Below are 13800 nucleotides of genomic sequence, written 5' to 3' on the forward strand. Positions count from 1 at the left end.
GTAAATGTAATAGGGTGCAGAGTTCTGACTTCGGCGAGTCCCGTGCAAGACTGCCCCCATGTTTTACAGTAGCAGTTATTTATCAAGCAAAATCAACCTGGTTAAATAACTGCTACTGTAAGACATGGGGCAGTCTTGCACGGGACTCACCGAAGTCAGAACTCTGCACCCTATTACATTTACCCCATAATGTGTTAATAATGAGGTAAGCTGATATTATAATATAATCTGCTCATGCATTCATATAGGTCTAAACAAACGTGTACTGTACAAATGTTTTTTGCCTATGAGAGTGTGCTATCTCATCCGAACACAAGCTATACTGATTACACAGTACATGATGTCTGTACCCAGCGACGGTACGATACAACGTCACAATACAACACGCCGTCTGTACACACTGCACATTTAGCAGCATGGCGTCGTTCATCTAATCGGCCCATCTGCTCTGCTGCACAGCAGATACAACCCACGGGCATGCGCAATCGGGCATACACCAGGGGCGTATCTATAATGGGTGCAGAGTGTGCACACGGGCCCCTGGGTCCAGGGGGGCCCACACTGCACACCCTGCACGCATATAGTTTTATACTTACCCGTCCGTAGTCACCAGCGTGCTGCTCTGTAGAGCCGGGCCAGCGCTGCAGATCAGCAAAAATCACTGGGAGAATGGCAGAGGCTGTTTTCCCAGTGACTCTGAGCATGCGCAGTACTGCTGTCCCCGGGAAAACGGCGGGGGCACCATTTTCCCAGGGAGCCACTCAACACGGCACCGCACGAGAGAGGAGGGTGCCCGCATTGAGTCTGCACACTTAGTACCCCTCCTCTTTTAAAACGCCCTTGGCATACACACTATGCAATCTGCACGATATATTGTTCTGATCGGCGTCAGAACGATATATTATGTAGTGGATCGCCTAATGTGTACCCGGCGTTAGTTTTTCATAAAGGCTCATAGCGAAATAACCCTGAAGGTTTATATCCTAATCATAATCTCTTCCTTTCTCTGACTAGTAGAATGACAGAGTTGCTATCACTGGGGGGTTATGTAATTGGTTCCCATTTTACAGTACCGGCGGGATATCATTGATCACATAACCCCCTGGAAGTCTCAGTGTTACTGAATTACATATAACAAAGATTCTATTCTCCAGTCATCTTTACCTGAAGAACATTATGGGAATGTGAGACTCAAACGGATATCTGTGCTATCATGTAAGGTTCCGCTCTCCCAATAATATCCTCTTTTTCTCATTGTATACATTCTTCATAGGTATAGGTACTAAGCCTAGTCAGAGGAGGGAGAGTTTGTGATAAACTCCTGGAGGTGGATATAAGTCGATTTATATTCTCCAGCTGTCGTTGAACTACAGCTATCACCAGGCCCTTCAGCCTCCAGCTAATATATAATATCCAGTGTAATGGGAATCACACTCTAGGCGAATGCAGAAGATATGTACGGAGTTACCTCTCTTTTGTATTGTGCACTGCTATAAAGAATTGCTGTATTTCCATCCCTGCAGCCGGTCAGTTTTCCGGGGTCTCATCCCCTGAAATGTACAGGCAGACCCTTCTCTCTGGCTGCCGATGTGTGGAGCTTGACTGCTGGAAAGGAAAGCCCCCTGAGGAAGAGCCGATTATCACCCATGGCTTTACTATGACCACTGAGATTCTCTTTAAGGTGAAAAGCTATGTTACAAATAATGTGTTTTTCTTTTTATGTAAAGAAATATAATAACATGAATATTAACAGTTCTTTACAGGATGGTTATAGCTGGTATAGGCTGGTAAATCAGAAATAGTTGACATAACTCTTGGTTGATGAGGAGCATGCATAATTAACATCACAGACTGAGCACATTCAGTGATAGTAGTAATAATTACAATAATGTTTCAATCATCCTGACCACCAGGATCCTGTACCCAACCCCTCCAACCACCGTACATGTAATGTATAAATGTTCTTTTTGGGAATGTGGAATAAAGTTTTTTTTTTAAAAGCAACTATTTACTGTAGGATCATAGGTCCTGGGAGACGGAGATAAAGTTCAGCCAATCAGCTCCTAACTGTCATTTTTCAAACACAGCCTGTGCCATGGCAGTTAGGAGCTGATTGGCTGGTACTTTATCTTTGTTCACTTAATCTCTCTCCAAGGCTTAGTAAATAGACCCCATTATCTCTGATAATTGTTTATGGTACTAAAGTATAGACAGATCTGAGCAATATAGAGTGTTCTTATTTTTCCAGGATGTCATTGAAGCTATTGCAGAATCTGCATTCAAAACGTCTCCTTATCCAGTGATCCTGTCCTTTGAGAACCATGTTGACTCGTGAGTAGCCGGAGTCTGTATGTACTGTGTCAGGCAGCTATTACCACAAGGGGTCATGTTCTAAAAGTCTTAGAAATATGGGGAAATACTACTTTACCTATAAAGACATATGCATACAACAGCAAACACAACCCAGTGTCTGTACTGGTTCCTATAAGGGTAGCAGAAACGCCATGCCACAGTACATACAGTATAAACAGACAGGGGAATTTCTCTTGAACCGAAGTTTGTGGTGGAAGAGGCTGATTCACAGAAGCAATACAATCTCCTAAGGGGTCTATGTACTAAGCAGTGTTAGGAGACAGAGTGAGAAATGATAAGGTGCCAGCCAATCAGCTCCCAACTGTCATTTTTCAAACACAGCCTGTGAGATGACAGTTAGGAGCTGATTGGCTGGCACCTTATCATTTCTCACTCTGTCTCCTAACACTGCTTAGTACATAGACCCCTTAGTCTGCTTTTGCCTCGCCATTGCGCAGAGTTATATTATGCAAGGTATTTGTAAAGTCATTAAACAGTTTATAAACAAACCCCTGTGATGTCCGCATCTTCTTTTCCCTCACTCCCATGGTTAATTTGATACAGAACTGAAGCTAAATTGAGCAGCAATTTAGGAGCAAAATGTAATAGTGTAAATGAGTACAGGGGGTAGTCCTGAGGGGAAAGGGTATGATTCCTGAGGTGTAGGTGGTTGGAGTACACAATACTCATAAGATCTCCATTGGCTTATTGCTAATCAAATACCTTAAACATCCTTACTTAACTTATCTATTAAATAAAGAGACGGACACCATAACAGCTTGGATAAAAGCTCACGGCTTTTATTTCTGAATTAATTAATTCACCTAACCAAGGTGGCCAGGAGACGCTGCATACTCAGTTCTAGCTTTCAAGTTGGAGACACACACGGGGAACGACTGAAACACTCCCCCTAAAGACGCACTTACGTTGCGAAGGTCCCGCCTCCCTCCTGACCAGTCTACTCCGAGCGCTTCCGTACAAAAGCGTTCAGGTCCCCTCGTACGAGAAGGACAGACTCATCATTTTACATCGAGGTCCAGCGCCCTCACAACGCTCTCTTGCGCCACAAAGCCACTGAGATGCAGCGTTCTCCCGCCATGCTGCGCCTTCCCTGAATAAGAAAAATTAACACAACAAAATACAAACAGCAAAGCTTTGGGCGGGAGGGTGAGCTCCAGAATCAGCAAAGAGGCAGATCACATTCACACCACCTCTTTTATACCCCTAGTCACAGGCACACCCAGAAATCACAGCATTGGTCAGCTAAACCACCTGACCACCAAACCAACTTAATCTGCCTAGTAACAAGGCTGTCAAGACAGCCGATCAGCAAAAACCCCAGGATTCTTATTTCACTCATGTTTAGGCAACCTTCGTTTTCTATTCTCAGGTCTGAAAGGCTAGAGGCTGATTAAGCTTCCCTGGGGCAGTACCAAAGGCATGGATGGAGGCATGCACCTTGATATGCACTAGTGCCACAAGTTGTTGTACTTACACACATAAAGAAGCAATGGGGGGGCTTTGTTTTTTTATGGTTGGTTAATGATGATCAGACATAGCAGTAGCAGTAGACAGAGTTATATAGGAACAGTCACATAGGTCCATAACCAGAAGTAAGCATAGAAGGAAGGTCCAAAGGCAAGTTCAGGTAACAGAGCTGGGTAATGATATCCACAGTACAGATCAGCTACAAACCAGAGTGCAGGATACACAGAAGCATTAATAAGTGGTGCAGGAGTCTGAGGTGACTGATACAATGCTACGGCAAAGTTTGTCCAGGACTGGTATAACTAGGATATGCCTCAAGATGGCTCCAGCAAGGTTTTCGGGTTTGATGCCACCATCTTGGCTAAGTGTATGCTCGCCCACCAGATAGCTAACATCATCACACTGCCAGTACCAGCAGCAAGTAAAGCAGGGAACTGCAGAGGTTGCCAGAAATGTAATAAGACAAATTACATTTACAATTTTCTGTTGAGAAAATCCAATAACTACTTAATAAAGATCTGACAGTATTGACTAAACCACTTATTTAATTGCGTAGGTAAATTAATAAAGCATTGGCTAAGCAGGAAAGAAATACTGCAGCTTTTTCTATAAATAAGGACTTAGCACAGAAATCTGTTGAATATGAGATTTCTGTTTGGTTCTTTGCTAAATACAAAGTAATGATAAGAACTATATTAATATATCCCAGTGCACGGCAGCAGGCAAAGATGGCTGAGTATTGCAGAACAATATTTGGAGACATGTTGCTGACTGATGTCCTGGAAAAGTATCCTGTGAGTACATTATAAGGCTTATTTAATAAACTGTGCTTAGTGCATGCAGCACTGCAATGATTTCCACCTGACGCCTTTGTTTGATAAAGTGTACAAGGGAGTAAAGGGCCTCATACATCAGGCGGCCATTTCACCGATTCCCCGATCCGACCGGAACCACCAATCCACCGGTCAGAAATGCCGATCGACAACCATCGATCATCGCTGATCCGTCTGTGAATTTCTTCATGTTAAAAATCCCCGATATGCTGATCACGATCGTATTTTCAGCATTATCTGCAAATCAGGGTAATCCAACACGTTGGATATTACTGATGCCCTGACCCTGGCCTCTGGGGATCCAGGTATTGTCCCAGTCCATTGCTGATGTATGGGGCCTTAACTGTGAAACATCACCTGTCCTGTGCATTCCTGCAATACGATCATGAGAAGAATTAAGTTTACAGCGATGTACAGTACAAAGACTCATTCAGAGCCTAGAAAAGATTGTAATCATCTGTCCCTACACATAATCCCTATTACGTGTGCGATGTACAAACATGTGTTTCTCATTTCACACATTAAAACTTAATTAATGCAGTGTAAAAATAATTTAGTGCCATTATATTTCCGTCACACGAATAGAAGCAATACAGTACATCCTCCTTTTCTGTAATGGGTTTGCACAATGCACATCTTTGTCGTTTGCATCTTTAATTAGCACAGAATTGCAAATATAAAGAGGTCAGGTGAAAGCACTGCCTACCTGACACTCCAGGCTCCTCATTAAGTTGAACTTTTAACAAGTCCTCTTTATATACCGCTGCCGTGCCTTATATTGAGGAGTAAAATAACTCATTAAAGAAAATAAATATCTTTAATCCAAATGTCAGATTTGTGTGGTTAAAATATCAAATACAGTGCTATACTTAGGGGCCTGTCTCATCACAGGAAATGGTAGCTGTGTATTTTATGATATTGTAGGGGTATTTATCAAAATTTGTAGAGAGATAAACTACTAACCAATCAGCTTTTAACTTACATTTTAAAGACTGTGTTTGAAAAATGACAGGAGCTAATTGGTTGGTACTTTATCTCTCACAATTTTATCTCTCCCCAAGCTTTGAAAAATATCCCCCTAAATATTAAAGAAAATAATGAGTTGGGAAGTATATAGATAATACTATATACGTAATAACAGACGCCATATTAGTTGTTTAATGCTATTAAGTGGAAACTCATTTGTTTCATTGCATTATTTATTCAGTTGAAACCTGGACAACCTGTGCCGAGTCCTAATGAATTACTAGGAAAAATATTGATAAAAAACAAAAAGAACCAGGCTTTCTCATCTGCGGAGAAGAAAGCCCCGAGCAGTGACCCAACCAGTGCAGAACAGGGAAATTCACTATTAAATGAAAATTCAGGTATGTGACAGAAAACATCTTAGAGCCAAGTATTTAACTGTATCACCCTATGTGTCATGTTATTAGCCATTGTTCTTTATATCCTATAAATGATAAAATCATTTGATCAGCGCCAGAAGAGATTTTATGTCTTTTTACAGAAAAGGAAGTGGAAGAAGATGCAGGGAAGGAAGCAGAAAGTGAAGAGGTTGTAGAAAATGTGAATGAAGACGATATGAAACAGATGCAATCAGATGAGGTCAGTTATCCGAGACAGTACGACTCTACATTCTGCTATAGTCATCTGTTCTGATGTCCAAAAGGGTCAGAACCAGAAAAGCAGCTGTCATGTGGTTTTCTAAAGTCAATCAGTGAACCTCACAATACACCCTGACTTCATGTGTTAGCTAAATGCTTTTATGTGTATATACTCTTATTGGTTTAGGTGTCCTAAAAAGTGAAATTAGTAGGATATAGAATATAGAAAGGAATCTGGGTCCCAATGCTGGACATGTAGTCCCCCAATAATTCTTGCATCAAGCAGGCATCTACACTTGAACCTCTGCTCAGCCCTGCCTATACCCCATCCAGTAAGGACATTGTACATGTACCAGCCTTGTCGGACTGTATAGCCAGCTACTGCTGATCCTATCCAATGGTCATTTTTAGTAGGGCAACTCAACGCAGACAAACTGTAACAACATATATGACCAATAAACAGGTTTTAAATCAAGTTTAAGGCATCTCAAGTTCTTTCAGATCAGAAATTCACACATTTCCTGTATATATAAATATGTGTAATCTATTCACAATGTGTTATTGGTTGTATGTTTTACGTAATTAATGAAAACGAACTCCCTGGCCGATCACAGCTTCTCCCATTTACTTCAGCCAAACAACCCTGTATCTGAACTGCCCCTGGCCATGGAATTCAACCAAGTCATATGGGGATCCTGGGGCTGGGAGTTTAAACCCCAAGGATATTAAGTGAATGACATATACTGTAGGTGGGAGGAGTGAAATCAGAGCCTTGGCTGTCTGAAGTGATCAGTTTCACCATATCTCCAAAACTTCAGCAGCAAGTTATATGTTCCAATAACGTACTGTAAGATGACTATTCTGATATTACTGATTGGATTGGCTAGAGTTGTATGTTAAGGAAAATAGTGTCAAAACTTTATCTTTATTACTTTGCACATTACAGGGCACTGCTGGTCTGGAGGCCACAGCTTATGAGGAGATGTCAAGTTTGGTCAACTACATCCAGCCAGTTAAATTTGACTCATTTGAACTATCAGCACGTAAGAGAATTACTTTGAATCTTAGCGAATAATCTGTGTATGGTTTTTTTAAAATATTAATTTCTATGAATGTTCAGCCAAATGTAACCATAAGGGTGTAGTAGTATATGCAATATGTAATAACATTCTGATTATACGTCTCACCCTTCATATTCTATACCTGCGGTGTGCAGTATAATCGTATGTTCATAAAGTGATGTCTCACGTCCTCATGCTTTAATGTCTATTTTATATTTCTTGAGATAGTTGTGATTTTATTACCTTTCTTTTACGTCCTTTTTCCTGGTTTTCTGTAATGTAAGCTGCATCATTGGGCAAATACTTTTTTTCCATGTGCTTGTTATTATGTTAAGGTATTGTTATTATTATGTTATTGTTGTTGTTGTTATTATGCAGAAAATGTACTTTTAGAGTAGGAATGCTATACCCTGTAACCTGATCTTACGTGTACACTTACTGTACATGCAGACTTCTGGTGTACAATATAACTCAGACATACAGGGGCTGATTCAGAGTTGGGAACAAAGCAAACAAAGGAGTAATTTAGCACCTGGGCAGACCCATATTGCACTGCAGCTGGGGGAGATGGAATATGTGCAGAGATTAGATTTGGGAGGGACTTGCCCTAGCTGAAATCTAAACTGCAGTGCAAATAGAGCTGTCCAGCATTTGTGAGCTACATGCAAAAGTGTCCAGTATTTACACTGCTTGCAAAATATAAAAAATAAATGTTTTTGCACCCCTTGCATTGCACCATGGTTTGTCCGGATGCAAAGTAGATGAAACTACATTTCAATACATCCCATATACTGTACACTTGTTATAATTTTCTATCACCAATAAGAGTGTAATAGCCAGTGAGGCAAGGTGAGTTACACGCCCTGATCACTTTATTTTGTGTTTTATATTTACTGAGCTTTGTGTTACCATGTTTCAAGGTTTGTCTGATTTCTCTATATAGAAAAAAATCAAAGTTATGTCATTTCTTCATTCGTGGAAACCAAAGCTTACGATCTACTGACCAAGTTCCCTGTGCAGTTTGTTGAGTATCCTTTGTGTGGCTACCAAAAATTCTTTTATCCAAGGGCACAATTTCATTAACAATGGATGTTACATTTATAATTATATAGTCAGTATACAAATACCTGTGATGACAGACCGTATACTGTTGGTTTTTTTTGTGGTTCTAACAATAAACTGATAAGGAGCCTTGTATTATTAGTGCTAGTAGTGGATTAGTGGTGATATTAGTATTACTAATAATTGAATTTGTACAGAAAGCGGACAGTTCTTCTTTCCCATATAATTCCTCCAGATACAATAAGAGACAGATGAGTCGGATTTATCCAAAGGGCACCAGGATGGACTCATCGAATTACATGCCTCAAATGTTCTGGAATGCAGGATGTCAGATGGTGGCACTTAACTACCAAACTATGGGTTAGTTTTAGAATTTCATATCTTCCATTCAATAGAAGGCTCGCCAACGTTCCACCATCAGTCCTACAGCCATCAGTGATGATAGTGAACAACTGTAAAATATATTCTTCCTAGCATTAGTTACCCAGTTGTTGTCCACCATGGAATTGTTAGTAAGGTGCTCAGTACAGACAGAGAGGTGAAGGAGTACACAGCACAGTCATCGATGTGTGGATGTGATCAGGCTCAATGTCCTCACATTAAAGAGGACCTCTCTCACTTTTTAGATAAATTGATGTTTGCATAGTACCTCTTCAGTACTCGTGAGGCAGGATAGCTGTGCTGCGGTGAGTAAGCCCCATGAGAAGGGGAGGCAATCGGGAAGCCGACTGCCTAAATACCGGCAGCCGGCTTCCCGACTGTCTTATCCCGGCAAGGGTGAAATGCCGGGCGTCTAGATGTAGACACCTGCATTTCCCCGACGCCGGGAGACCGGTGCCCGGCATCACGATCATAGTAATGCCGGGCGCCGCGAGCGGACAGCTGCGGGGGGGGAGGGTTAGGTTTAGGTCTCCCGGGGGGGAATTAGGGTTAGGCACCCCCCCGGGAGGGTTAAGCTAGGGGGAGGGAGGGTTAGGGTGAGGCAGTGCCAGATTAAGGTTTACATGGGCCTGGAGCTGAAATTTATGAAGGGCCTATTGCGTGAAGCGCAGGGGGTGTGACCAGTGCCATGGGGGTGTGACTACTGATGTGAGGAGAGGTTGAAAAAGTGCAAATCTTATATTCTAAGTAAATATATACATTGTTGATTATAATGAAAAATTAATAAATCCATTTTTTTTCACCATAATTAACATTGTATATATTTAAAATTATTTTATGTACATTGCTGTGAGGGTACTTTGTGACCTAGCAAATTTACGCTACGTGCGCTCTGCGAACCTTGTTTCGATAAAATAATTAAACTAATAATCAATCATACGACTATTACAACAGTTCAAAATATGGCATAATAATAATCAAGGGTCTCATTATGTCATATTTCATACTATGGGCCTGATCCAGATGTGGACGCTATTACTCAGCCGCAAGGAAGCGCTGGTGCAACACTGTCCAACTAGAATGCAAATATAGCAGGAGGAGTCTGTAGGATATAGACACCCTGCATGCATCTGAGATCCCACTGCAGCATCCATAGACACTGCCTCAGATCACCATTGTCACCATCTGCCCCTAAACGGCAGACTGCGGCTCAGGGAGTACTGCGACTGTGATCACAGGGCCCATTGTGCGCATGCACCCCACAATCAGATATGTACATATACTATTGGGTTTATCTACATATCTTATTCAGGCCCTGTGGCCATATACTGTGTGTTTGTATATAATATACACAAATGTATAGAATACATATATACACAGATTCTTGCACACAAGCATACCTTGCAGTACAACGCTACAGCAGGCTTTTGGAACTCCAGGGTCAGCAGGACTGGGTCACGAGGAGGAGGCAGGGGTCACCTTTACGGAGCTCAGCTGCTCTATCCGTTCAGCCATGGTAGTGGGGTGGCATGACATCACACGTCTGAGGAGGCGCTGAGATACCAGGCGCGCAGGGGGGGGCCTGTGAAGCCTTCCCCTGTGCCGCCTTTTGTATTATGGTGGCCAAGTGTACAGCATGATTCCTTGGGGGAAACACTCTCTGCCCATTGGGGAGGGAGACTGCAGAGGACTTAACCCTGAGCACCCACCAGGCGAAATAGGGGGCTGGGGGACACATTTGGGGAAATGTTACAGTAATTATCTTAGTAAGTGATGCAGCTGCTGGGGTACTTGGTGGTGCATGAGTGCAAGCTCATTAACCCAGCTAGTGAGAGAGAGCTTGCAGTAGAGACTGCTGAGCGACCCTGGGGTCAGAGCAATTGTTACCTGGGAGAAAGCATTAGCTCTCCATTAGAGGCAGCAGGATCTCTAGGTGCCATGCATCTGCCCCTTGTCATGGATCTAGCTCCAGTCCCCGACAGCCGCCTATGTGCTGGCTGTATGACTGTGGATGCAGGCAGCGGGACATCCCGGCTATCACTGCCAGACTTGTCCCCTATACCTTTCCATTCAGCTTCAAGCCACACATATTACACACATACTGTACATTCACGTTACTTACATCGAGGACGTCCTGCGCAGGCATCATAGCAACGCCCACTGCTGCTCTATGGGAAGTGTAGTTCTCACGGCCATAGACTCCCATTAGTTACTGCACTCATTGCCGTGCAGAGACACTACAGCTCCCATCGGGCATTGCGCGGTTGGGCAGGGACTGATGGAGTTTGAGCTCTAGATGCTAAAAGTTAAATGCAGTGGCAGGAACTGTCCGAGACTCGATGCCTGGACTCATCTCGACCCCCCAAGCAGGCAGAGCAGCCAGGGAGGTGTGTGGCGTCAGATCTCAGGCAGCCGCTGACAGCTTTTAGCAGGATTTTTTTTCCTATTGCCTCGGGGATCTGTGATCCTGTGGGCCTATTTTCACTGGGGGCCTGGAGCTGTAGCTCCATCCGCCCCATTGTTAATCCGGCCCTGGGGTTAGGCACCCCCGGGGGGGGGGACTTAGGGTTAGGCACCCTGACGGGGGACTTAGGTTTAGGCAGCGGGGAAGGGGGTGGTTAGGGTTAGGCACTTAGAGGGGGGATTAGGGTTAGGCACTTGGGGGGAAGTTAGGGTTAGGCACCCCTAAGGAGGGTTAGGGTTAGGGGGGTTAGGTTAGGTTAGTGGATACTTACCTATCCACGATCGGGATTTCCAGCGCTGTCGGGCTTCCGCTGCGTCGCACTCTGCTCCTGTCGGGCTGCCGCTGACGGCAATCGAACCGCCGGCCAGGCAGCCGGCGGTATTTCATACCAATCCCATGAGAAGAAGTATAACACTCCATGCAGCCTAACTTTCACCTGGAAGAGAGAGGATGTACAGTATATGAGGACTCTGGGAGTGAGGATTAGTTAGAAAAGAGAAAGCTGCTGTCTATTTTTGCACACTGTCTGCATAACTGGAGACACCACAGGCTTGTCACAAGAAGGGATACTTAGCTGATGTGTGACCAGACAGTGGGAGAGGATAGAGAAAAGGGAACTGACCTCTTAGAGACAGAGACAGAGGCAGGTCATTTATTTGAGCAGGATTGCAGCAGTGGGGCTTCTGTTCTTCGAATAGGAAAAACTGGTGGTGATTTCATGTTCTATCCTGTTCTACAGTGTGGTCTCTGCAGTTTTGCAGCACGTTTGAGCTTAGTAAATCTGCGGGATGCAAAACTGCTGTAAAACTGCTGAGATTTCAAACCCACTGCATAATAAATGTACCTCTACACTGGATCTTACCTACAGTTGACAGACCCTGGGCACTACATAACGATTCTCATTGGCTGCCTATTGTGACTGTACAAACTGATTGGCTCTAGCTTCATTTATTTACTGTATTTTTTTTTATTCTACCAAAAATTGTACTTGTTACATTTCACAATATACAGTAATATAGATATTTTGGTGCTTACAGTTTATATTTGATGTTCAGTAATACCAGAGAGTTACAAATATAACATTATATATTGTATTCACTTGCTCTGTTCAAAGATAACAAACTGCTTCTCATTTCTCCAATTTGGTAATGTGTTGCCATAGAATACACCTGTATGAGAGGTGCGCCTAGTCATTTACTTGCACCCTTTACATAAAATACCATTCACATAAATGTACACTTTAAATGCAATATATATTTTACTAGCTGTTGCCTGCGGACTGGGGGGGTGTTGGACTGAACCCCATCACAGGAGACAAGCAGCAGGAGGGGAGCAGCAGGCCACCGTGCACCCACCCAGGATCCCGCTCACTGCCCGGTGGGGAGGGGGAGGCTACGAATTTGCAATGCCTGCAGCTGTCACCAGCACAGGGTGGGACAGGGGCAGCTCTGCTTAGTGAGCACCTCTTCTGGTGGTTCCAAGCCAGGCCGGTCCTGGGCGCCAGGTAGTCTAAGAAAAATGTGGAGCGCCTATTAGAAAGGCCTTGGGGAGAACACTGTTTTTTTTACATGAGTAAAGTCATTTTATTGTTACTAACAGAGATGGGGCTTCCTTCTCCCCCTGGTATCTGTGAGATCAACCCTACAATACCTAATTATATTACCCATACATCATGCTTAGCTGTACTTATTCTGTCTTGTTAAGAACATTCCAAGCTGACTACAACAATAATTCTTTCTCAGATCTAGCCATGCAGCAGAACATGTCGATCTTTGAGTTTAATGGCAGCAGTGGATATATACTAAAACATGAATTTATGCGCCGGGCAGACAAGCAGTTTGACCCATTCACAGTTGACCGCATTGATGTAGTTGTGGCCAACAGTCTTTCAATTACTGTGAGTATGAAACCAGGCTATGGTTCCACAGTGTTACCTTACCATTAGTTTTAGCACCTTGTACATTTAAGCCTTGCTGTTTGCAGTGACGTTTATGAAACAAACTAGGGAAAATACCACCTTAGGAGTCAAATACCATCTGATATGGCAATGAGTTTACACTCCAATCACTATTCCTTCGCATGTGTACTAAACAGAGCGAGACAGTAAATATTGGTCCACAACTATAAAATAGAAGTAAATCAAGTGAAATGTGATTTAAGTCTGGCCCATAAGCTATATTGCTCATAATTCTAATTGAGGCCCATGATGTGGTAATGTAAATGACAAGATGTATTTTCCTGACAGATAATCTCCGGGCAGTTCCTAAGTGACAAAAGTGTGAAGATCTATGTAGAAGTGGAGCTATTTGGGCTGCCAGGAGATCCCAAGCGTAAATATAAAACCAAACTAACCTCAACTGCAAACTCTATTAACCCTTTATGGAAGGAAGAGCCATATGTGTTTGAAAAGGTAAATATTTGATATGCGACACATGTATAGCTGTGTGCGAATGAGTCTGAATGAGTTCCGTTGCTTCATCTGCAACTTTGTACAAATTTAAAATGAATTCCTGTGTGGTTAAAGTCGCAGCCCGGCGTCTCTGGTACAGACTAAG

General features: G+C 43.0%; 1 protein-coding gene across 1 annotated transcript in view; it reads left to right on the forward strand.

Moving 5' to 3' along the window:
• Positions 1 to 13800, forward strand: part of LOC148475109 (1-phosphatidylinositol 4,5-bisphosphate phosphodiesterase beta-2-like) — a 322551-nt gene that overhangs the window by 232208 nt on the left and 76543 nt on the right. Inside the window, exons 11-20 of the mRNA XM_088457722.1 lie at positions 1524 to 1681; positions 2249 to 2331; positions 4550 to 4634; positions 5881 to 6040; positions 6181 to 6278; positions 7224 to 7320; positions 8282 to 8366; positions 8636 to 8760; positions 12988 to 13142; positions 13491 to 13655. Of these exons, the coding sequence (XP_088313848.1) occupies positions 1524 to 1681; positions 2249 to 2331; positions 4550 to 4634; positions 5881 to 6040; positions 6181 to 6278; positions 7224 to 7320; positions 8282 to 8366; positions 8636 to 8760; positions 12988 to 13142; positions 13491 to 13655 (1211 nt within the window). The remainder of the gene's footprint in view (positions 1 to 1523; positions 1682 to 2248; positions 2332 to 4549; positions 4635 to 5880; positions 6041 to 6180; positions 6279 to 7223; positions 7321 to 8281; positions 8367 to 8635; positions 8761 to 12987; positions 13143 to 13490; positions 13656 to 13800) is intronic.

The sequence above is a fragment of the Taudactylus pleione genome, unplaced genomic scaffold (assembly GCF_031769625.1).
Source record: "Taudactylus pleione unplaced genomic scaffold, aTauple2 ptg000778l, whole genome shotgun sequence".
Taxonomy (NCBI): Eukaryota; Metazoa; Chordata; class Amphibia; order Anura; family Myobatrachidae; genus Taudactylus; species Taudactylus pleione.